General features: G+C 45.8%; 5 protein-coding genes across 5 annotated transcripts; 3 read left to right on the top strand and 2 right to left on the bottom strand.

Annotated features, from left to right (window-relative positions):
• Positions 1–162: 162 nt before the first annotated feature.
• V1513DRAFT_467338 (P-loop containing nucleoside triphosphate hydrolase protein) lies at positions 163–5,098 on the top strand. The gene is made up of 3 exons (XM_066900109.1): positions 163–973; positions 1,021–4,260; positions 4,316–5,098. Exons 1-3 carry the CDS (start codon positions 457–459, stop codon positions 5,002–5,004), a joined length of 4,446 nt encoding a protein of 1,481 aa, XP_066750477.1. The 5' UTR covers positions 163–456; the 3' UTR covers positions 5,005–5,098.
• Positions 5,099–6,799: 1,701 nt separating this feature from the next.
• On the bottom strand, positions 6,800–7,922 carry V1513DRAFT_428285 (uncharacterized protein; the record flags this gene model as incomplete). Its single annotated transcript, XM_066896270.1, has 3 exons — positions 6,800–7,225; positions 7,284–7,643; positions 7,701–7,922. The coding sequence occupies 3 exons, from the start codon at positions 7,920–7,922 to the stop codon at positions 6,800–6,802; spliced, it is 1,008 nt and encodes a 335-aa protein (XP_066750476.1).
• A 3,414-nt stretch (positions 7,923–11,336) lies between these two features.
• Positions 11,337–16,865, top strand: V1513DRAFT_454824 (ABC-2 type transporter-domain-containing protein). Its single transcript, XM_066899429.1, has 12 exons — positions 11,337–12,488; positions 12,546–12,940; positions 13,004–13,134; positions 13,190–13,297; positions 13,377–13,381; positions 13,437–13,461; positions 13,515–13,572; positions 13,632–13,871; positions 13,923–13,933; positions 13,987–15,533; positions 15,591–15,691; positions 15,745–16,865. Exons 1-12 carry the CDS (start codon positions 11,405–11,407, stop codon positions 16,612–16,614), a joined length of 4,575 nt encoding a protein of 1,524 aa, XP_066750475.1. The 5' UTR covers positions 11,337–11,404; the 3' UTR covers positions 16,615–16,865.
• A 1,506-nt stretch (positions 16,866–18,371) lies between these two features.
• Positions 18,372–20,525, top strand: V1513DRAFT_454817 (Alpha/Beta hydrolase protein). Its single transcript, XM_066899428.1, has 5 exons — positions 18,372–18,580; positions 18,628–18,808; positions 18,855–19,239; positions 19,302–20,198; positions 20,257–20,525. Exons 1-5 carry the CDS (start codon positions 18,475–18,477, stop codon positions 20,323–20,325), a joined length of 1,638 nt encoding a protein of 545 aa, XP_066750474.1. The 5' UTR covers positions 18,372–18,474; the 3' UTR covers positions 20,326–20,525.
• A 653-nt stretch (positions 20,526–21,178) lies between these two features.
• On the bottom strand, positions 21,179–21,328 carry V1513DRAFT_428282 (uncharacterized protein; the record flags this gene model as incomplete). The annotated part of the gene is made up of 1 exon (XM_066896269.1): positions 21,179–21,328. A coding segment is annotated over one exon (150 nt), but the record flags the coding sequence as incomplete, so codon positions are not given.
• Between the last annotated feature and the right edge of the window lie 18 nt (positions 21,329–21,346).

Below are 21,346 nucleotides of genomic sequence, written 5' to 3'. Positions count from 1 at the left end.
ATAACGCTTGTGTGGCTAGAGGGAGCAAGCGAGCACGGAGATAAAAAGAGGCGCAGGCAAAGCTGTTCTTACTCTCTCGGCATTGGCTTCTCAGCCCCTGCATTTGTGCGGTGGTCCGAGCCAGAACTGACGCAATCTAGCAGCAAACAAAACTGCTGTAAAGTCGCGAGTAGTTCTTGTTATAATAATTAGTAACAGTTTTAATTCACTGCACGTATCTGCGCGCGTGGTGACAGACATCGTAGGGCTTTGAAGCAGAACGCGCCACGCGAGCAGACTGGCTTTTATCTATCGGGCGGACTTAATGCTGCGGCGTTCGGGGAAAGTTGCGAGAATTTGAGATAGCACTACTCGACAACCTAATAAACAACCTCCCTTCGTTCAACGCCTTCCAATTCACTACACACGTCCTTGGTTGCTGCTGTCACTGGTCCCTACGGGTTCTGCAATTCGTGTATGGTGCTTTGCTCGGATCCAGAGGGCTGGGGCCCTATGTCCCCTGTATACTACAACTTCACTCCATGTTTTGCCGATTCGGTTGTCCCTCTTGTGCTCGGCATCGGCTTGCTGGTTCTCATTCCTCGAGACCTCAGAGCCCTCAGAAAATGCACCACTGTTTTTTCAGCTCCAAACGCATGGTTCTACGTGAAGTTTGCTCTACTCGCGATTATCGTCTTTTGTCAGTTGGTATATGTTATTATTCTCGGCAGTATATCCGGCAGCTTGTCTGACCTTCGCATTATTTCTACTCTATTCTACATAGCATCATTGGTAGCAGCTGGATATGTCCAGTATATTGAGTATTTCCGCGCGCGCGTGCCAAGTGGAATTGTCCTCTTCTATTGGTTCATGAGTGTTGTCACCGGCTTTGTGAAATTTTACGGGCAAGTGCAGCGGAAAGTATGGACCGAACATGAGACTCTCTTTACATCCTTCGTGCTTGGATTGTTTGCCACTATTGGAGAGCTAATTGGTGCGTTAACACTTTTATTTTTATTGTGATCCTTCTAACAGGAATAGTGACTGCGTGCATTTCAAGACCGCCTTCACAGTATGAATCTCTCAGCACCGAGATGGACAACTCTGCGGATGCAGGCGCCAATATTTTCTCGCGGCTCACATTTTTCTATTTGACTAAGTTGATGAAACTTGGCTACGAGAATGTTCTCACCGAAGAAGACTTACCGGATCTTCCTCATGACTCGCGAACCGACAAGACAAGGGAAGATTTTGATGTTGCTTGGCAGACGGAGAAGCAGGCGCGGGTTCCGTCGTTGCCTCGTGCACTCTTCCGCTGCTTTGGCTCTACGTATCTGATTGGTATTGGCTTTAAGCTTACTGGTGACGTCCTGGCCTTCATGCAGCCAAATCTTTTGCGGCGACTATTGTTGTTTGTCAATTCATACAATAGTGAAACAGTGGATGAACCAGTTCCACTTTCGGGCGGAATTATCATTGTGCTGGGCATGTTCGCCTGTTCGTTTGCACAAACTATGATGCAACAGCAATACCTTGCCCGTTGTTTTAGTACCGGCTTGAATATTAAGTCGTCACTCACGTCGAGCATCTATCGCAAGTCCATGTGCTTGTCAAATGAGTCCCGGCAGTCCAAGTCTACCGGTGATATTGTTAACTATATGACAGTCGATGTGCAGCGGCTACAGGACCTGGCTCAATCCGCTCAAGCCATCTGGTCCGGTCCGTTTCAGATCATGTTGTGTCTGTTCAATTTGCATGCGCTCCTCGGAAACAGCATGTGGGCCGGCGTTTGCGTCACCTTGTGCACAATTTTGATTAATGCCTACATTGCTCGGAAGAGGCGGGCGTTGCAAAAGGTTCAGATGAAAGTCAAAGACAAGCGCACTCGACTTACTGGTGAGATTTTGGCGTCCATCAAATCGATCAAGCTCTATGCTTGGGAGGAAGCCTTTATCACAAGGCTGAACGCGATACGAAACGACCAGGAGCTAGCGAATCTCCGAAAGAGGGGTGTATATTCTGCCATTGCCAATTTTGTTGGCTCATGCGCTCCATTTTTTGTATCCTGTTCGACATTTGCAATTTTTGTTTGGACGGCCGGCAGGCCCCTCTCGACCGATATCGTCTTTCCAGCATTGACACTCTTCAATCTTCTCTCCAACCCTCTTACCCAGATCCCACAAGTCATTGCTAAGTTCGTTGAAGCGAATATCTCGGCTACTCGTCTGCGCGATTTTCTAGTAGCGTCTGAACTACAGCCAGATGCGGTGAAGTACTTTGATGCTGCTACTCAGAGTGGCCAGTCAGCTGTGACTATCGCGTCTGGTACCTTCCTATGGGATGAAGCTGGTGCGCACCCAGCACTAAAGAACATTTCATTTGATGCCAAACTGGGACAGCTTGCATGCATTGTTGGTCGTGTGGGGGCGGGAAAATCAGCATTTCTCCAGGCTATACTAGGGGATCTGTATCGTGAATCTGGAAGCGTAACTGTCCGCGGTCATGTTGCATACTGTTCTCAGGTCCCATGGATCATGAATGCGACTGTCAAGGAGAATATTTTATTCGGCAAACGATTCCATGCTGGTTTCTACGAACAAACCGTCCACGCCTGTGCGTTGGTGGAGGACTTTGGAGTTCTTCCAGACGGAGATGAAACTCTCGTCGGTGAAAAGGGGATCAGTTTATCCGGTGGTCAGAAGGCGCGACTGGCGTTGGCGCGAGCTGTGTATGCTCGTGCTGATGTTTACATTCTCGACGATCCGTTGTCGGCAGTTGATCAGCATGTTGGCCGTCATTTGATTGACAATGTCCTTGGACCTCAGGGATTATTGGCGACAAAGACGAAGATTATGGCTACGAATGCGATTGCCGTACTTGCTCAGGCGGACTCTATTACTATGCTGCGTAATGGTGGAATCGTCGAGACAGGATTGTATTCTGAAATTATGACGCGAACGGATAGCGAGATCTACAAGTTGGTCAATGAGTTCGGTACTCACCGAGAGCAAGAAGAGGTCCTTGAAGAAACGGACGAGAAGACGGATCCGTTGGCATCCGGCAAAGATGAAGATGAAGATGAGGATGAGGATCTCGCGGCCTTTCATGCCGGAAAGTTTGGTGTACCTCTACGAAGAGCTAGTACAGCAAGTTTTAAGAAACCGACGCTTATTGACGACCTCCCTAATCGACGTTCCAAGCAAGTCAAGGAGCATTCGGAAAAGGGTCAAGTCAAGTTAGGAGTATATAGAGAGTATATCAAGGCTGCCAATGTCTCCGTCGTTGTAACTTTCCTTGTTCTTATGATTGCGTCGAATAGTATGTCTGTTGGTGGCAATATTTGGCTTAAGCACTGGAGTGATGTGAATACGCGATATGGTGATAATCCGGATACGGGCAAATATCTCGGCGTCTATCTTTTCTTTGGTGTTACTGCAGCCTTCTTGACGCTATTCTACACTCTTGTACTATGGATTTTCTGCACGATTGAAGCCGCTAGAAAGTTACATGATCGCATGCTCCGACATGTTATTCGTTCTCCTATGTCATTTTTTGACACTACTCCTCTTGGACGCATCATCAACAGATTCACAGCAGACGTCAACAGAGTCGACGAGGCTCTCGCGCGAGTATTTAGCAATTTCTTGACGAATACCTGTAAGGTTCTATTCTCAATTTTCGTCATCTCATTAGCCAATCCGGTATTTATCGTCTTGGTGGTTCCGATCGCCTTCTTGTACGTCTACTACCAAAAGTTTTACCTTCGAACATCTCGTGCGCTAAAACGGCTCGAGTCCATCTCTCGATCGCCGATCTACGCTCATTTCCAAGAGAGCCTTAACGGTGTCAGCACAGTCCGTGCCTATTCACAGATCCGTCGCTTCAACCACATCAACGAATATCACATTGATTTCAATAATAGAGCGTACTATCCATCAATGATCGCACGCCGTTGGCTTGCCATTCGACTCGAGTTTCTCGGCAGCACGATAATTTTCTCCACGGCACTTCTCTCCATTCTCGCAATAACATCGGGCCGGTTGTCGTCTGGTCTTGTCGGACTGACTATGTCTTACGCGTTCCAGGTTACACAAGCCTTGGGTGCTATCGTCCGCACGACCGTTGAAGTCGAGATTTCGACTGTGTCGGTCGAGCGTATTTTAGAGTATTGCAAGTTACCGTGTGAGGCGCCTGAAGTTATCGAGGATAACCGGCCACGGGCAGACTGGCCAACGAATGGTGCAGTTGAGCTCTATGACTACTCTACACGGTACCGTCCTGGTATGTACTTTATAATCCCTTTTCGGGCATTCAGTACAACTGCTAACAGCTTTAGGCTTGGATCTTGTGCTGAAAGGTATCAATCTTAAGATTAAGCCGCGCGAAAAGATCGGTATTGTTGGTCGAACTGGAGCGGGCAAATCGTCACTCACACTTTCGTTATTCCGCATGATTGAGCCAGTAGGTGGATTTATATCCATCGATTCTGTAAATACCAGCAAGCTCGGCCTTCGTGATCTGCGACAGCGACTAGCCATTATCCCACAAGACTCACAAGCGTTCGAGGGAAGTGTCCGCGAGAATCTCGATCCTGGCAGCAGGTTTTCGGACGACCAGCTATGGCATGTATTGGAGCTCAGTCACTTGAAGAACCATGTGGCTAGTATGGATGGAGGGCTTTATGCCCGTATCATCGAAGGTGGTTCGAATTTCAGCGTAGGACAGCGACAGTTAATGTCCCTTGCCCGTGCACTACTCACCCCCAGTAAGATACTTGTTCTCGATGAAGCGACGGCAGCGGTCGACGTAGAGACCGATCAAATTATACAAGAAACTATCAGAAAGGAGTTCAAAGACCGGACAATTCTCACTATCGCGCATCGACTAAATACGATTATTGATTCGGACAGGATTGTGGTGCTAGCTGCGGGTAAAGTGGTTGAATTTGACACGCCCCAGGTATTATTGAGTAATAAGAGCAGCATGTTCTATGCGTTGTGCAAACAGGGTGGGTTGATTGAGTGAAATTGAAAACTGGTTGCATATCATCTCGAATTGTCTTAGTCATTGTCTTTTTAATTGTTGTTTTGAATATTAACAAAGTTTTTCACGTCCAATGGACTATCAGTTCAGCGATAGTGCATCCAATCCTTAAGCCCCTATGCCTTGACATAACGACGAGTGTGCCACACCTGTAGAAAACCCGACCACAATACTTCCAATCATCACTACATCCACCAATTGAGACTAGGCTTAATCAGCACATCCTGAAAGTCAGCATATCCTCGGCCATCCGAGATATCGATAGAGGTCAAATTCAAAGCGTTTGGAAGGAAGGATATAGTTATTATAGTTAACTTAGCTACTACTTTGAAGCTTTAAGTATTTGTCAATTTGAACTTACTGATTGTAGATGCTCAGACGGAGTTGACGGAGCGTATAAAGGAAAACTCATTGTTGAAATAACAACTGTATCGCTGACATTTAGACAGTAATGAATGCGCTTTTGCTTGCAGGTGTTCTATAGTTCGCATCAATTAGGCAACGGACATCACTGCAACTGATAAGGATCGGCATGGATACAGGGGCATCCGTGGATATTAATGGTTAGATACGGATAGAAGAGGATATGGATATGGATACGGATACAAACAAAGCATCCTTGATTAGTTATGTCCATGGACAATATTCATGGATATCGACCGGTATGATAATCAAATAAAAATATTAAACTACAGATCAGTAGTGAGAGCGCAACGATGTTCTGGCACCGGGCGTTGTGATCGCTCTGCAGAGAAGGAGAGCAATCCTTCCGTCGGGCTGATCTCCGAGTCTCGGACATAGCTGATTAGCTGTAGGTCATAGGACACTGATCAACCCAGTAAGTCCAGTATTCTCATAACCACAGGTTGAGCTCAGAGTATGGGCGTAGCCGGATGCCATCCTGTACATCACCAACGACAACATCGGGTAAGGGCTGCTTAATGTATTGGCTACGTATTTCCGTAGCTGTTAAAAGATGGTTCATATTTTTGTGTCTCGACTTGAAGCACTTATGCAACCTCTAATTATTAGATGAGTTATAGATGAAAGACATAAGACATATCTCATTTATTCCCTGACAGCAGGAGGGCGTCCAGTGGCATGACACAATCAACTCAAGCTATGGTCGTCCATTAGTTGTATCCAGTCATCAACATTGGAGATTAAAAGCTGCTGCGCTTGCTTTATTGACTTGGTTTCAGCTCTGTTGTATCTATACTTATAAATTCCGAATTCTCCTTGGATGTGCTTGATGCGATAGTCAAGCTCAACTTTCAAGCAAATAAGTGATATGGAATAATCAAGGCGCTTTAGGCGAGCATCTCCAATGTATAGCCTTTTCAATACCGAGTGCCAAGATTCAATATAATTGTTGGTTTCAATTAGTCCCTGGGCAGCTCGATGACATTCTGCCCAATGGGCTCTTTTTGGAAACCAATAGCTTTCCATGTATTCCACCAAGTCATTGGTTAGAGACCGAGGGGCCTGCTGATGATAGCGAGCCTTGAAAGCCTGCCACTTCTGCTCAAATAGTTCTACTGTATTTGCATTCCTCAGATCAAGCAAAGCTTTCTTAATCTCCTTTCGTATAACCTTAGTTAAAAACGAATCACCCTTCACCTTCTCTTTGATTTGCTTGTCCCAGGCACGATATAAATGCCAAATGCAAAAGAGAATCTTAACTTCAGGCAACACATACTCTGTAGCGCCCCTCTCTGTCTCAGAGCAGTCAATCAGGACGACTCTTGGAGCATAATCGAATGTATGACTGACATATTCAAGAAATCGAAATGAGAGGGAGCTGTGCCTCTGAATCTGTCCACATAAAAGAAAGCGGAACTCCACAACCAGTAGCACTATCCCGTCCCAATATCGTCGTAAGATACATCTTGCGCCCGTATTCATTCCTGCAGACATTGTGAGTGGCGTCGATCGAAACAATAGAGCCCTGCTGCGTTAGGATTGAGGATTGGAAGTGGGAGGTTGCACAGAATATAAAGACCTCATTTGCTGGCAGTGAAATCGTTTCTGTATGAGTGTGCCAACCATTCTCAGAAAGTTTGTTCGCCCATAGAGTAATGCTATCGGAGAGATTTTGTGCTAGCTCTGACTCCTCTCTGGCCTTCCTTCGCAGGGCATTGTACACATCCATAAAGGTAACGCGCAGGGAAGCAAAGATCACATCGCTGTTGTTATCCAGCATCTAGACGACGTCGTTAATCGTCATTAAATGAGTAATAGTAACCAAAACTGCCAAATACCTGTGCCATATCTGATTCACTCAATCTCAAAAGTTCCTTAACAGAATGCGTGTTGTAGTATTGGGAAACTTTGGCATCGATCCACTTTTTGACATCTGGGTTGTTCCGAGAGAGCGCAATATCCTTTGCGGAGCCTGGTTCATGTCCATTGTGCTGCCAGTAGAATTCCACTTGAATAGTCCCCGACAATGAGAATTTTTTTGCAATGAATCTAGCGCCACAATTTGTCTTGATTGTCTCCTTCCCATGCCTTTGCTTAGCTGGAGAGACATTCTCCTTATGCTGTGGAGCATAATGGCCGTGATGATCGCAGTAATAAACTAGTTTGTAATCGACGGAGTTGAGCTGCTGACGCTTGTCCTAAAACATTTCATTAACGTTTCTAGGTTCTAATTAACGTCAGGATAGTATAGTCACCTTCCGTGGAACCGAACTAATATTTCCAGAATGCTTGTTCCAGTTACAATAAAGCCGTTGCTCCTGGATCCATGCCTCCAACTCTCCTTTAGTTGTGAAATAGAACATGATAGGCTCGGTGTCGTATTTATGTATAGCATCTTTACGAAAGCGAGTCAATCGCAGATCATTGGGATCAAACTCCATTCGATTACCGTCAGCGATAGTTTGAGTGTTCTCCATGGTGGTTAGCAGGCTAGATGTAAATGATAAATAAAAATAAACTTGACGCGTCTTTGGGAGAAAGCGACGTGTCGTGCGGGTAACTTAACTAGTTTGTGAGGAGTTTACTATGGGAAACAGCCGCTGAGAAGTTGTGCCGCAATTTGTATGGGTGATGGTCGTTACCTGTGTCCTGAGAGTATGGAGGAAATAAGGTCGCCCACCATTTGGGCCATATAACTTTAACGGCCATACTTGGTTTGGAACACTAGATATTGCATTAATTGAGGTTTTTAAACGGTCTTGCATACCAATGATATCAGTAGCGAACAATACGTGAGTGACAACGTATACACATTGAAATAGCATAAATTTTGTATTGATTAATTTAATAGGTAGTGGTGGAGGACGGCGCCGCGACTATAGAGACCGATAGTCTCGATATTGGTCTTATTGTGGGGGATGCATTCCCATTTGACGAACAGTTAAGTGTTGACGAAAAGACGCAGCCAATTTTATTGGATACTGGTACTGGTCCACATTGTGCAGACCGCGGTCCACAACACAGCAATCCAGCGGTATAATGACTCTTTCTAAAACGAATTAGCGTTGGTTTAAATGTGCAAGTAAAAGCTGTGTTACTTAAGGGATATGGATAGCTTGTTTCCGTCAATGCTTTTGTTCGTATTGAATTGTCTGATTTTATTGGGATTAGTTAGCGATAAATTTAAATGACCCCGACATCCGCTGTTCAGTTTATCCTGGTTATAGAAGTACGTCAAGCATCACACTAAAATACTCACTACTCTCTTCCTAACTAACAATACCGGGACTCATGATGGGAACACATGACCTCGAAAGGAACAGATGACTACGATATCTAACGATCTCTAAAACTCAGATGAGATGGTTTTAGTATGACCCATCTCATCGATCATGACTACATGAAGAAAGGGTTGACTTAACAATCTTGGTAGGTGCTGTTCACAAAGGAAACGGTTTCCATTTTGCAAAAGGGCAGATTGTGACGAATGAATCAACCGCACATGTCTGTTGACGAACTTTCAGAAATGACTCACCGATTACAACAGTCGTCGACTCCTCAGGCCAGAAGCCACAATCTCTCACTTTGGTCTCACTTCAACGTCTCTTCGCTTCCGGAAACTAGCGATGAGATTCACAATATTTATCACACTGCAACCACTTGATCATGACCTAACACTGATGGGCGGATTGCTCATCGGAAGGAATGGATCTGTTAAGTAAGAATTGCCAGTATTATTGACTTATTATTTATCGAAGTGAGAACTTCTATGAACAAGACTTAAGAAAGCAAATAAATCTTGCTTTTGCGGTCTTTTTCATTGCAAGAATAACGACCTTGGAGAAGTTTTGACGAAAATGAACATTAGTGTCCGGAATTTTGCAGGCGGTCCATTCATTGTCTGGAAAAAAATCGCTAATCTTAACCCCAACTGTCCTAGGAAGAGGATTGTAGGAATGTCCGTCTTTAATTAGCCACTAAATTGTCATGATTGTGAGCATATAGGTCTTTCGCAATAACATTTTGCTCACCTTTCGCACAGGCTGTTTAAAACTCTGGTAGTGTGACTGGTCAACGACGGATTTAGACATCCTGGGCGTTACGCCCATTTGTCGCTCTCCAGAGATCCGCAAAGAGTGTGGAGAAATGCCACACACTATTGTACCCATATTTCAAGAAGCGATGAGAGCTCAACGCAACTACGCAAGCATCATCTCCGTGCGATAAGAGATGAAATGATATAATCTCGTGGTAGAGATGATGTGACATGATATACAGCAGGAGTAAGATCGTGACAACCTAAGCGCTTCTTCTTACAGCATCAAACGTAAGGTGCAAAGAATACAGTCGCAATAATAGACCCGACTCCAAATCATATCCACACCGCAATAAGATACTATGGTGATTGCTCACTCACGTCTCGCAGTACATATACATGAAACCCAAATTCAATGGTGTCCTGATGCCTCTTCAGAGAGGCTTTCATTTATTAGTTAAAGGTGAGCCGGGTAACGGTCCTTCCAAGGGCAGGAACATGAGCAACTAAACGACTGGACAAGTTTAGAATGTAGGATACTCGGGACTTGCCATTGTTGCACATTTATTTTTATGCAATATGCAAACGCAATAAATACAATACTGGAAACAATGCCTGGCTAGGTCTATAGGAACTTCGAATACCTATCCGCCATGTCGTAAGTTGGCGGATAAGAATCCGTCAAATGCGCCATCCGCCATCCGTCTTGACAGATATGTACCCATCGCTGAACATTGATTGTTCTCTTAGTATTCTCAACAGTATATCAAACAATTCCCTAGCTTTATATTATCCATCAACGATTCAACATTATCATCCTCATTTTTTTCTGTTTAATATACTGGTAATTATGCACAAAACTTCGAAATGCAATTTTCTAAACCAAAGTTTGGCTAGCGTAAAGGTAGTAGGTTTATTCGATCACGGCCGATTCCGGGCGGATTTAGTCGACAAATGGCTGACCACGGATGACGGATGTAGATGGCGGATGGCGGATAGGGTCACATTTGGCTGTATCCGCATTCGAACCGGCCCTAATTTTGTCAATCTCGACCGAGAAAGGTTGTTCAGGCAGCGTACATGCGAAAATACGAAGATCAAGGTCTAAATCGATATACTAGTTGATGGAACCCTGCTCCATGTTACGAAACTCAAAATCGATCATTTTAACAACTTTCGCGACAAGTTTCACGGCGGATTGGCGGATTCGGCGGATATAAGGGAGATATCCGGCGGATTAACCAGTGGATACATATCTCGCAACTACAAAAAAGGCGGATGCCGGATGCGGATTCGGATAATCAGGATTGTTCAGGCGGATATCCGCATCTGACCTTTCTTTCCTTGCCGGCAGCTCTCATAGCACGTTTCTTGGGCCTTGATGTCATTTTGCTGGCTACATAGTTCGGTAACGGGATTCCGTAACCGGACTTCCGGCGATCGGGCGCCAATGGATTCGGCAACCGGACTTCCCGCGATCCGCGCCACGTGGAGTGCGGCTCCGAAAGGCGCGATATGCTTGCTAGAGATGAAAGACCAGCGAGAACGCTTTTACAGTCGCTTCCAAACGCGATCCGACTGCCGAATTGACTAATGAGTTAGCTTGTGACAAAATTAGGAAGGAGAACCCATGTTGGTAGTACACGTTAAGTTTTGTTGACCGAAGTCCAATCAGGGAAAATACTAACAAAACTTCGATGCGCCACTTACGTAGCGCAGATTGTTGGAATGCTGAAACGATTGTTGCGATGCGATGCCCCAATTAGAGTTCATCACAAACCTTACCCCGCCGTTGGTCGGCGCCGCTGATGACGAAGTACAAAGAGAACGAATTCTATAAATCTCTGTTTGCGCCAGCTGCTGTTCTAAATTACGCTAACTACAAACTTCATTTTTTTTCCCTAATTGTCTTGTGTCGCGCCAATGGCGTCTTTTCCTTCCTCGTCGAACTCCGCGGACTCGATCAATGAACACAAGGAGAGCGATCCAGGTACTCTAGGTCACGAAAGAGCCGTAGAGGAGTATTTCGACTCGGAAAGTCCGGCATATGAGTCTATTATGACTAGGACATTTACGCACGAAGATCAGAGACCCGACCTTGCTCGTCTTGCATCAGTTTTTTCCAATGCCGAGTATCGTACCGCGGCGGACGACGGAGAAGACAGCCTGGAACCGAAGGATACATTGGCCGGGGTTGAGTTGGGCAATCCAGTACTAGACCCTTCCAAGCCGGAGTTCGATTTCTACAAATGGGTCCGTATGCTTCTAAAGTTGATGGAGGAGGATGGAATTAAACGTGCTCGCGCTGGTTTTACTTTCAAAAATTTGAACGTCTCTGGTACGGGCGCAGAACTGCAGCTGCAGAGCACTGTCGCCTCGCTGTTAATGGCGCCGTTCAGACTTAGAGACACATTCAATCTTGGTCATAAGCCCGAAAAGCAGATACTGAGGAACTTCAATGGGACAGTCAAGGACGGAGAAATGCTAATTGTGCTTGGGAAGCCGGGATCTGGCTGCACGACGTTCTTGAAATCGATCAGCGGAGAAACACGTGGACTAAATGTGCATAAAGATTCGGTCATTCATTACAATGGAATCCCCCAGCATATCTACAAAAGGGAGTATCGTGGAGAAGTCGCCTATAATAGCGAAACCGATGTTCACTTCCCCCATCTCACGGTTGGACAGACGCTTAACTTCGCCGCGGCCGCACGAACGCCATCGACAAGGGTTCGCGGAGTTCCCCGTAAAGAATTCTCGAAGCACATGGCTGAAGTCATGATGGCCATTTTTGGATTAATGCACACCAGGAACACAAAGGTCGGTAACGATTATGTCCGTGGCGTGAGTGGCGGAGAGAGGAAAAGGGTGAGTATTGCCGAGATGGCGGTCACTGGAAGTCCCATCTGCTGTTGGGATAATTCGACGAGAGGGCTAGACGCTGCAACTGCACTGGAATTCACGCAGGCTCTTCGCATTGCTTCCAACCTCGGCGGCATGACACAAGGTATGCTACAACTCTCACGATGATGAGGAATTATTAAGGCTAACTGATGATATCCAGCTGTTGCCATATATCAAGCAAGCCAATCTATCTACGACATCTTTGACAAAGCGATTGTCTTATACGAAGGTCGCCAAATCTACTTCGGGCCTGCAAACTCGGCGAAAGAATATTTTACCTCCATGGGGTACTATTGCCCCCCACGTCAAACTACTGGTGACTTCCTCACATCGGTTACGAACCCATCGGAGCGACAGACGCGAGAAGGCTTTGAATGCAAGGTCCCTCGGACTCCAGAAGAATTCGAACGCTATTGGCAGCAATCCCAAGAATTCAAAGCTATGCAAGCAGAGATTGCACAAAGCGAGAGAGAGAATCCCATGGGCGGCCCGGCATTAGCGACCTTTCGAGAGGCAAAGCATCAAGCGCAAGCCAAGCACGTTCCTCTGAAATCGGTATGCCGTTATGGATCTGTCAGTTCCTTATTGGTCTATTTATACTAATGATATCACCTGCAGCCCTACACTATTTCCATTCCCATGCAGGTAAGGCTCTGCACTGTTCGGGCGTATCAACGTCTTTGGAACGATAAAGCATCCACGATATCGACAGTAGTTGGTCAGATCGGTATGGCTTTGATTATTGGAAGGTAAGCCAGTTAGCCGCTTCGTTCTTGTGATCAGTCTGTTAAAATAGGCAATCAGCATTTTCTATGGAACACCGCAATCAACCGCAGCCTTCTTCGCTAAGGGATCTGCCCTTTTCTTCGCTATTCTATTGAATGCTCTTATGTCAATTACAGAAATTAATGGGTATGTTGATGGATACGCATTTCAAGAACTCTCTGAACATTTCTCGAAGAATGCCTTACTAATCTCCTTCCTTCTGCAGGCTGTGTAAGTTTCTTGGTCGATCCCCCGTCGTTTTGAAATGTTCTAACCAACGTCTAAGATGCACAACGACCTATTGTTGAGAGGTAAGCATTAACCCCCTTCTACCTCGGATTGATTCAACTCCTGACAAGTGCAGACATGTCAGTTTCGCCTTTTATCACGCGTTCTCGGAAGCGCTTGCGGGTGTTGTCTCTGTAAGTGGTCATTCTCATTGGATAGAACACTCCAACTCGACGCTCACAACCAGCGGCAGGATGTACCAGTGAAATTTGTGATAGGGACATGCTTCAACATAATTCTGTACTTCTTGGCTGGTATGAGAAGGGAACCTGCGCAGTTCTTTATATTCTTCCTCTTTGTGTTCTGCTCGCAATTGTGTATGAGCGCGATCTTTCGTACTTTGGCGGCAATAACCAAAACGATATCCCAGGCTCTCGCCCTAGCAGGAGTAATGGTCCTTGCCATTGTTATCTATACGGGTTTCACTATTCAGGTCAGTAATTAAACACTCACAATGATATGATGCTCAGCTAACCGTGTACAGAGAGCGTACATGTTTGTCACCAATCCTTTCTAATACATTCGGACCATTGACTCACATTCAATAGGCACCCATGGTTCAAATGGATTAGCTGGATCAATCCCATCTCCTATGGATTTGAGGCCCTCCTTGTTAATGAGGTCCACGGTCAATACTATGCCTGTGCTACTCTAGTGCCGCCTTATGGAACTGGAGACAATGTTCAGTGTGCTGTCCCTGGAGCTCAACTGGGTGCCACAACTGTTCTAGGAGATGACTGGGTTCAATCCAGCTATGGCTATAGCTATTCACACATCTGGAGGAACCTTGGTATCATCCTCGCGTTCACGATTTCTTTTTATATCGTCTACCTTGCTGCCACAGAATTCATTTCCGGATCCGCTTCAAAAGCCGAGTTTCTCGTGTTCCGTCGGGGTCACATTCCCAAGTATATGCAACAAATTACCGATGAGGAGCGCAACGGTGATACATCTGCCACCACCCTGACGGCCATTGCGACAAAGGAAGAGGTGGCGCTTGAACAAGCCCTCGACATGATTCCTCCACAGAAAGATATTTTCACGTGGAGAAACGTTGTATACGACATCACCATCATGGGCGAACCAAGGAGACTGCTAGATCACGTTTCGGGCTGGGTTAAGCCAGGGACACTTACAGCATTGATGGGCGTATCCGGAGCTGGAAAAACCACGTTACTTGACGTTCTCGCCCAGCGGACGACCATGGGCGTGATAACTGGCGATATGTTGGTCAATGGAAGACCTTTCGACGCCTCGTTTCAACGTAAGACGGGCTATGTTCAACAACAAGATTTGCATCTTGAAACAACGACTGTTCGCGAGGCCCTTCGCTTTTCAGCAATGCTCAGGCAGCCCAAGTCCGTCTCAAGGCAAGAGAAGTATGACTATGTTGAAGAAGTCATAAAAATGCTACATATGGAGGACTTCAGTGAAGCAATTGTTGGCAGCCCTGGCGAAGGTCTCAATGTTGAACAGAGGAAGCTACTTACAATTGGAGTGGAACTAGCGGCCAAACCAGCCCTCCTTCTCTTCCTGGACGAACCGACTTCTGGGCTTGACTCCCAAAGCAGTTGGGGAATCGTTTCCTTTCTTCGCAAACTTGCCAATAATGGACAGGCGGTCTTAGCCACCATCCACCAGCCTTCGGCCATTCTATTCCAAGAGTTCGATCGGTTGTTGTTCCTCGCCAAAGGTGGCAAGACCGTCTACTTTGGTGACATCGGAGAAAGCTCGAGCATACTGCTGGACTATTTTGAGAGCAAAGGTGGGCGCAAATGCGGACCTGAGGAGAATCCCGCCGAATATATGCTTGAGATCGTGGGAGCAGGCCCTACCGGAAAGTCTACGCAAGATTGGCCAACAGTGTGGATGGAGAGTGAAGAGTCCATAAATATCCAAGCCGAGCTCGACCGAATCCATGCTGAGAAGATCAAGGAGCCGCAAATAGAGGACACTTCCTCCTCTAGCGAGTTCGCCATGCCCTTGACTTCTCAGGTTTATAACACCACTGTTCGCGTTTTTCAGCAATACTGGCGGACTCCAACTTATATATGGGGCAAAATCATGTTATGTACGATGAGCGCCCTCTTCGTTGGTAAGCAGAACAAGTTATTATTATTTTGTACAGCGAGGTGCCTACTGACACCAATAGGGTTCACGTTTTACAAGCCAAACAGCAGCTCAGCGGGCCTCCAGAACAGTCTCTTCGCCATCTTCATGACCACGACTATATTCAGTACTTTAGTGCAGCAGGTTGGTTCTCTCCCTTGGTCTCCGATTTCATATCATGCAGCTGACACTCTCAGATTATGCCTCGCTTCGTAACCCAACGGTCCCTATACGAGGTACGAGAACGTCCCTCGAAAGCGTATTCTTGGCAGGCCTTCCTCCTTGCCAACATCATTGTCGAGATCCCCTTCCAGATCCTAGCTTCCATTCTAGCGTTCGCCTCTGTCTACTATCCCGTCTTTGGCCGCCATCAATCCAGCGAACGCCAAGGTCTCTTTCTTCTGTATCAGATACAGTTCTACATCTTCATGAGCACATTCGCCCACCTTCTGATTGCCAGTCTACCCGACGCCGAGACCGCCGGAAATATTGCCACGACTCTTTTTAGTTTGATGCTTACGTTTAACGGCGTGCTCCAAACACCTAGCGCTTTGCCTGGCTTCTGGATCTTCATGTGGCGCGTCTCGCCGCTGTCGTACCTCGTCGGTGGTCTCGCAGCAGTTGGCCTCCACGAGCGCCAGGTCCACTGTGCCAACAACGAACTCGCAGTCTTTGATCCCCCCAGCGGACAAACCTGTGGAGAATATCTTCGTGCCTATTTTACCGCCGGGGCACCCGGATCACTCTACAACCCTTCCGCCACATTCAACTGCCAGTACTGCCCCATTTCCAACGGAGATCAGTTTCTCGCGGGCAGTGAGATCTACTGGAGCCAACGCTGGCGCAACTTTGGCATCGGATGGGCCTATATCGTGTTCAACATTTTTGGGGCTGTGATGCTGTACTACTTGATCCGCGTGCGAAAGCCAACTGGAGGCGCTAAGAGGAAGGTGAGCATCATGCTTCACTATCTGGGCAAGATAGGCTATTGGGTCCGGAGCCTGTTCACGAGACATAGGGAAGGGATGCCGAAAGGGACAGAGCATGTGAATGAGAAGGTTTATTGAATAAGACGGGTCGGTTTCTTGAATTTACAGGGTTCAGCTGCTTGCTGGGCGACTTGATGATCGTTGATGGTCCACCCTGCGCGTCAGCCTAACCTTGAACTCTCGATTGTCTTGTGGCGATCCTTCTGTTAGTTTTCATGTAATGTAAATGTTTGGATTATTTTTCATCATGTTTGACTTCGGGGGCCTACACCACACCCCATTACATAATCTGAGCCAGCCCCATAACTCTCTGAACCGTGAAGGCAAATCGCTGTCGTATATGTCAGGAGACAACAACCGTCGCAAGGAATAACACCAACCCCGCGCATCAACACACTGGTATTATTGCTTATCATGGTGTAAGACAGATTTGAGCAATTAACTTGGTCATATATATAACTGATCCAGGGTAACGATTTGTACAAGACATTGAGGAAATGCCCGCACAACTGGGGTTCTTCAAACACTCATACGTTCAATTAAAAAGATCAGCTTAGCTTGCACCAGATCGTTTCTATAAATTATATGCGTACCGGTGAGAGTAACAGTGAGCCACGAAGAAAGAGAAGGAGGAATTTTCTTCTTAAGTACGGTGGGTAGTTACAACAGGTTCTATTTCTGATCCCCTCTACGCTGAGTGACCATATGCTTGCGATAGTGTAGTTAACGCTGTGTCCGGCCAGTGTTCTAACGCGTAGTCTAAAAGCAGTTTAGAGTGGTCCGCTTTTGGAAGAAGTCATGACGATAACCAATTAATATCGGCATCCTCCGCTGCCAATTAGGGTTTGCATTAGCTTTATTGCAAGTAGAAGACTCGTGCTGCCTTAACCTTGCCGAAGCAAATATTAGTAATGCAGAACCTTCTCCATCTGAGCTCAGTCATATTAATAGCGACAAAACCAATGTTACCAAGTGGTAAAGATTCTTGTCTCGTAAGGTACGTGACAACTTTATACCTGAGGTGAAGTCTCGACAAAGTTCCTGGCTGGCTCACAGACGATTGCAGTAATTAGGGCTAATATTCTGTCATTACGTCACTATTGAGGATGCATAACATTGCAGCTGCTCCGGAGCGACGTCGGAAGTTCAACACCTATCAGTCGAATTTGTGATTATTGATGCTTAGTACTATTTTGTTCATCTAGGAATATATTTACAGATTTTCCACCTAAGCATATGGGAGAAGTAGCTAACTAGTTCAGCAACATAGCCTGATCACCAAATTCCACCATTGGTCTGTGCGCGATTGTGGAGAGCTTGTCCAAGTTTAAGGATTGGTCTAGGCGTAAGCATTGGCCTGTCGGTTTACATGCACAAAAGGTACACTACAGAAGACAAAAGAGTAGTCTTTGTATTTGATGTTCGTCAATGAGCCCTATAACGGTCAATGAGTCGATGACTGATTTTTGCAGCGGACCTGTTGCCCCAATTTTAAACAGGAGATTTTCCAAATTGAGTAGCTATCTCTCCCTCGCACTCTAAGAAGATTATATGTTGGCTAATGCGCCGCAACATCAAAAACCGCGTCACTCCGAAAGAGTATCAATTTGCCTTCTCTATCCTTAATCGTACGAAACGTGCCACAAAAGCGTGTGACAAAGCCTCTGGTCGACGATGATTACCTTCCTTATTAGATAGGCCATGAACTCATCGCTGCTGCGGCCATGAAATAAAGTTCTCTGGATTAAACTCTAGTAAGCTCGGGTACAGCAGCCATGAAGTGTGATAACTGCATGGACAGTAGGGTCAGGTGCCTAGATCATTTGTTTGTGGCCGGCCAAGTACATAATGTGTACCCCAGCCATATGAAATGCATTCTTATGCCCTACAGATTTGATAGCTTGCTGGCTACATCTAACCCAGACTAACTCTTTGCAAATGGAGTCCGGTAACTCGAATGCCCTTGTCAACCTGCGAAACCTGGCCAAGCAGCTCAGGTTAGAGAATAATTTGCCTGAGGATAAGACAGTTCCGATTGTCATGGGTAAGCAGTCTTGCTTTTCTATCTGCCAATTCTAACAGTACGTCAAGTTCCAGGATTCTCCGGTTGGGGCACGCCATTGTTTGGTGCTATCAATTATTGGGGCGGCATTGAAAATATTCCCTACTTACTGATGGAGAGGGGCTATACCGTGATCGTCACTCCAGTTGGGCCTATATCTTCTAATTGGGAACGCGCCTGTGAGCTGTACCGGCAGCTTACCTTTGGAAAGTAAATTACCAAGGTTTACGTTTGGAAGTCGTCTAACCTCCACAAGATTCAGTATCTTCAATTGCAAGACTGAAGATATCAATGAAATCCATGATGTGGATATTGACTATGGTAACTACTATAACGACTCCCGCATTAGGCCAACAACTACAACCACAAAAGGCCGGAAACGGGCAATCCTGTATTCGAAATCACAAGACAAATACGAAAATTGGACGTGGAATGAAGATAACAAGGTTCACTTCATCTGCCATTCCCAAGGCGGAAATACTGTCCGCTACTTGATTAGCCTGATGAGCCGTGGTTCTGCAGATCTGCATCCAAAGTATTTCGGTACCGAAGGAAGAGATAACTGGGCTATCTCCGTGACGACTCTGGGGACTCCACACAATGGAACAACGATCATAGATGTCCTTCAAAACTTCTTTTCAGTATGGCGGCATCATATACTTTCGTTCTGTCAAATATACTGACGCTAATTAAACTACGACAGGGTTCAACGGACGCCGCAATCAAGCTTCTGGCAAGGTTGTTTGCCGCCGTATCCTTCCAGACTCCCGATAAGAGGTTTTATGATCTCCAACTCGACCATTGGGGCATCTGTAGAATGGAGATAAATGGAAAATTGGAGACATTTCAAAAAATGCGCGAACGCTTAGAATCAGGCGCAGTGTCGACCTGGTTGGAGTCCAATTACAATGGTTTTTATGACAACAAAATCGAAGGTGTTCATGATCTCCAAATGAAGACAATGTCCACCTCAAATCATGTCTACTACTTTAGCTTCTCCTTCCACTCCACGATCCCTTTCCCTTCTCAGTGGCCTTCCTGGACGATCGAAGCTATCGATTCCTTCCCCATCCCTCTGGTCGATTTCGTTCGCAAAGTTCTGTACTCGATCCCATTGGTGAACATTGGTGCTTGGATTATCACTCTCATTCTAGACTCGTTTGGCAACACCGTTGGGTGGCCGATTCTCTTGTCCCTCGTTAGTCTATGGGATGTCACACGATGGGCAACTCAAAGTGTGGCAAATAGGCTGCTGAGCGAGATTAATTACAATGTCACTCTGCCGCCGCCCGGTAAGTATCTGCCGCGGAAGGACGTCTTACCGCTGATGATGCCTACTGTGTATGCAATGGGTGGTCAGGATCTCACTGCTCCACAAAGAGATATCTTGGGACAAAATCTGGGCGATTGGTATCTGAATGATGGAATAGTGAATACTGAGTCGATGCGCGGTCCGAGAGATTCCAATGTAAGAAATATTAGTGCCTTTCCGACGTCACAAGTCAACAGTGATGACGTCCGGGGAATATACTGGCACTTTGGTGTCAACGATCAAATGGATCATGCAGATGAGATCGGCGTTTTTATCGAGCAAGATACAGTAAGTTTTTCCGTTGGTCAAGGATTGATATCGCAAAGTGTATGCTGATTTGATGAAGGCTCATTCTATGAACGATATGTACAATAATCTCGCAGAAATTATCTCGCGATTATCGCCTTCTTCTTAGTTATCCTATTCTTAAGTCCAATAGGACATTTTACCATAACTCCGTATTTCGCGATTATTGCAGTCTTAATCGTATGTCTCTCTTTTGCTTGGAATTTGTGGTTGAGACTGACTTAAGCTTTGATTTCTGCAAGATGTTGGGCTCAGTCGGGTAATCAATGTATGTGCGGCATCGTCTCCGCTTTGTATTCCTCTCCAAGTACAAATATTATTATTATTAGGCTCTCATTTTTGCGATTAACTTTAATTTACGAATAGTATAAATGTTGACGGTACTAGTTGTATCCACCTCTAGTCCTAATTAGGTCCCACGGATAATCTGACTAGCGCAGGATGCATGGCAAAAGAAATTGTCAAGCAACCTTTCACCTCTTAGTCTTGCTATTTTGAGGCTAAAGAATGAAATATAGTCTTAAATCTCGCGATCACATGATTCTCCCGAAACCAACGAAATCGCGTGAATCCGTTAACAATTTATGGAAAATCGCTTCCGCGATTCGTTCCAAACCCTAGCCCAATGAAGCTTTCTACCTTCGTTGATCCGTTTGCACGCGATGTCTATCATCTGGCAGGAAATAATCGTTTGGCTCTGGTGCCCGTTTCAGCGATAAATTCTGCACAATCACTAAATCCTTAGTTAACTATTTAACGGAGTTCTGTTGCACAGGCGCTATAGAAAAAGATTGTGATGACACTCATAACTATTTCAGCCATGAGTCACCGTATCCCTGTTTTGCGAACCTATTATAATTATAAATAATTCGCACTGTACACTGTACGTGTCGGACATATCCATGAAAGTATAATACTTCTGAAACTTTTTCATACCCTCCTTGACGGCCAAAGCAAGATCTTCATCCAGAATTTCGAAATTCTTTACGTTCCGAAGCGTCCTTGAGCAGATCATGCAGTTCGTAATAGATTGCAACCGTTAGACTAATCTGCGGTCGCTTTTCAGATACGAAGAGAGTGAACTCGTTGAACTTGGAAAGTACCGTATGAATCTGCGCAAGTCGGACCCA

Source organism: Lipomyces chichibuensis (assembly GCF_038497645.1).
Source record: "Lipomyces chichibuensis strain CBS 12929 unplaced genomic scaffold V1513scaffold_82, whole genome shotgun sequence".
Lineage (NCBI taxonomy): Eukaryota > Fungi > Ascomycota > Lipomycetes > Lipomycetales > Lipomycetaceae > Lipomyces > Lipomyces chichibuensis.
The sequence above is the reverse complement of the archived record's forward strand: the minus strand, read 5'-3'. Positions and strand labels throughout refer to the sequence as shown.

Bases quoted from the DNA above. Each gene is read 5' to 3' on its own strand.
- V1513DRAFT_454824 (XM_066899429.1), top strand. From the start codon at position 11,405: ATGGCGTCTTTTCCTTCCTCGTCGAACTCCGCGGACTCGATCAATGAA. The intron at 12,489-12,545 runs GTATGCTACAAC...GATGATATCCAG, and splicing joins CCTCGGCGGCATGACACAAG to CTGTTGCCATATATCAAGCA. The intron at 15,692-15,744 runs GTTGGTTCTCTC...TGACACTCTCAG, and splicing joins TCAGTACTTTAGTGCAGCAG to ATTATGCCTCGCTTCGTAAC.
- V1513DRAFT_454817 (XM_066899428.1), top strand. From the start codon at position 18,475: ATGGAGTCCGGTAACTCGAATGCCCTTGTCAACCTGCGAAACCTGGCC. The intron at 18,581-18,627 runs GTAAGCAGTCTT...CAGTACGTCAAG, and splicing joins GACAGTTCCGATTGTCATGG to TTCCAGGATTCTCCGGTTGG. The intron at 19,240-19,301 runs GTATGGCGGCAT...AAACTACGACAG, and splicing joins TCCTTCAAAACTTCTTTTCA to GGTTCAACGGACGCCGCAAT.
- V1513DRAFT_467338 (XM_066900109.1), top strand. From the start codon at position 457: ATGGTGCTTTGCTCGGATCCAGAGGGCTGGGGCCCTATGTCCCCTGTA. The intron at 974-1,020 runs GTGCGTTAACAC...TAACAGGAATAG, and splicing joins CACTATTGGAGAGCTAATTG to TGACTGCGTGCATTTCAAGA. The intron at 4,261-4,315 runs GTATGTACTTTA...TAACAGCTTTAG, and splicing joins CTCTACACGGTACCGTCCTG to GCTTGGATCTTGTGCTGAAA.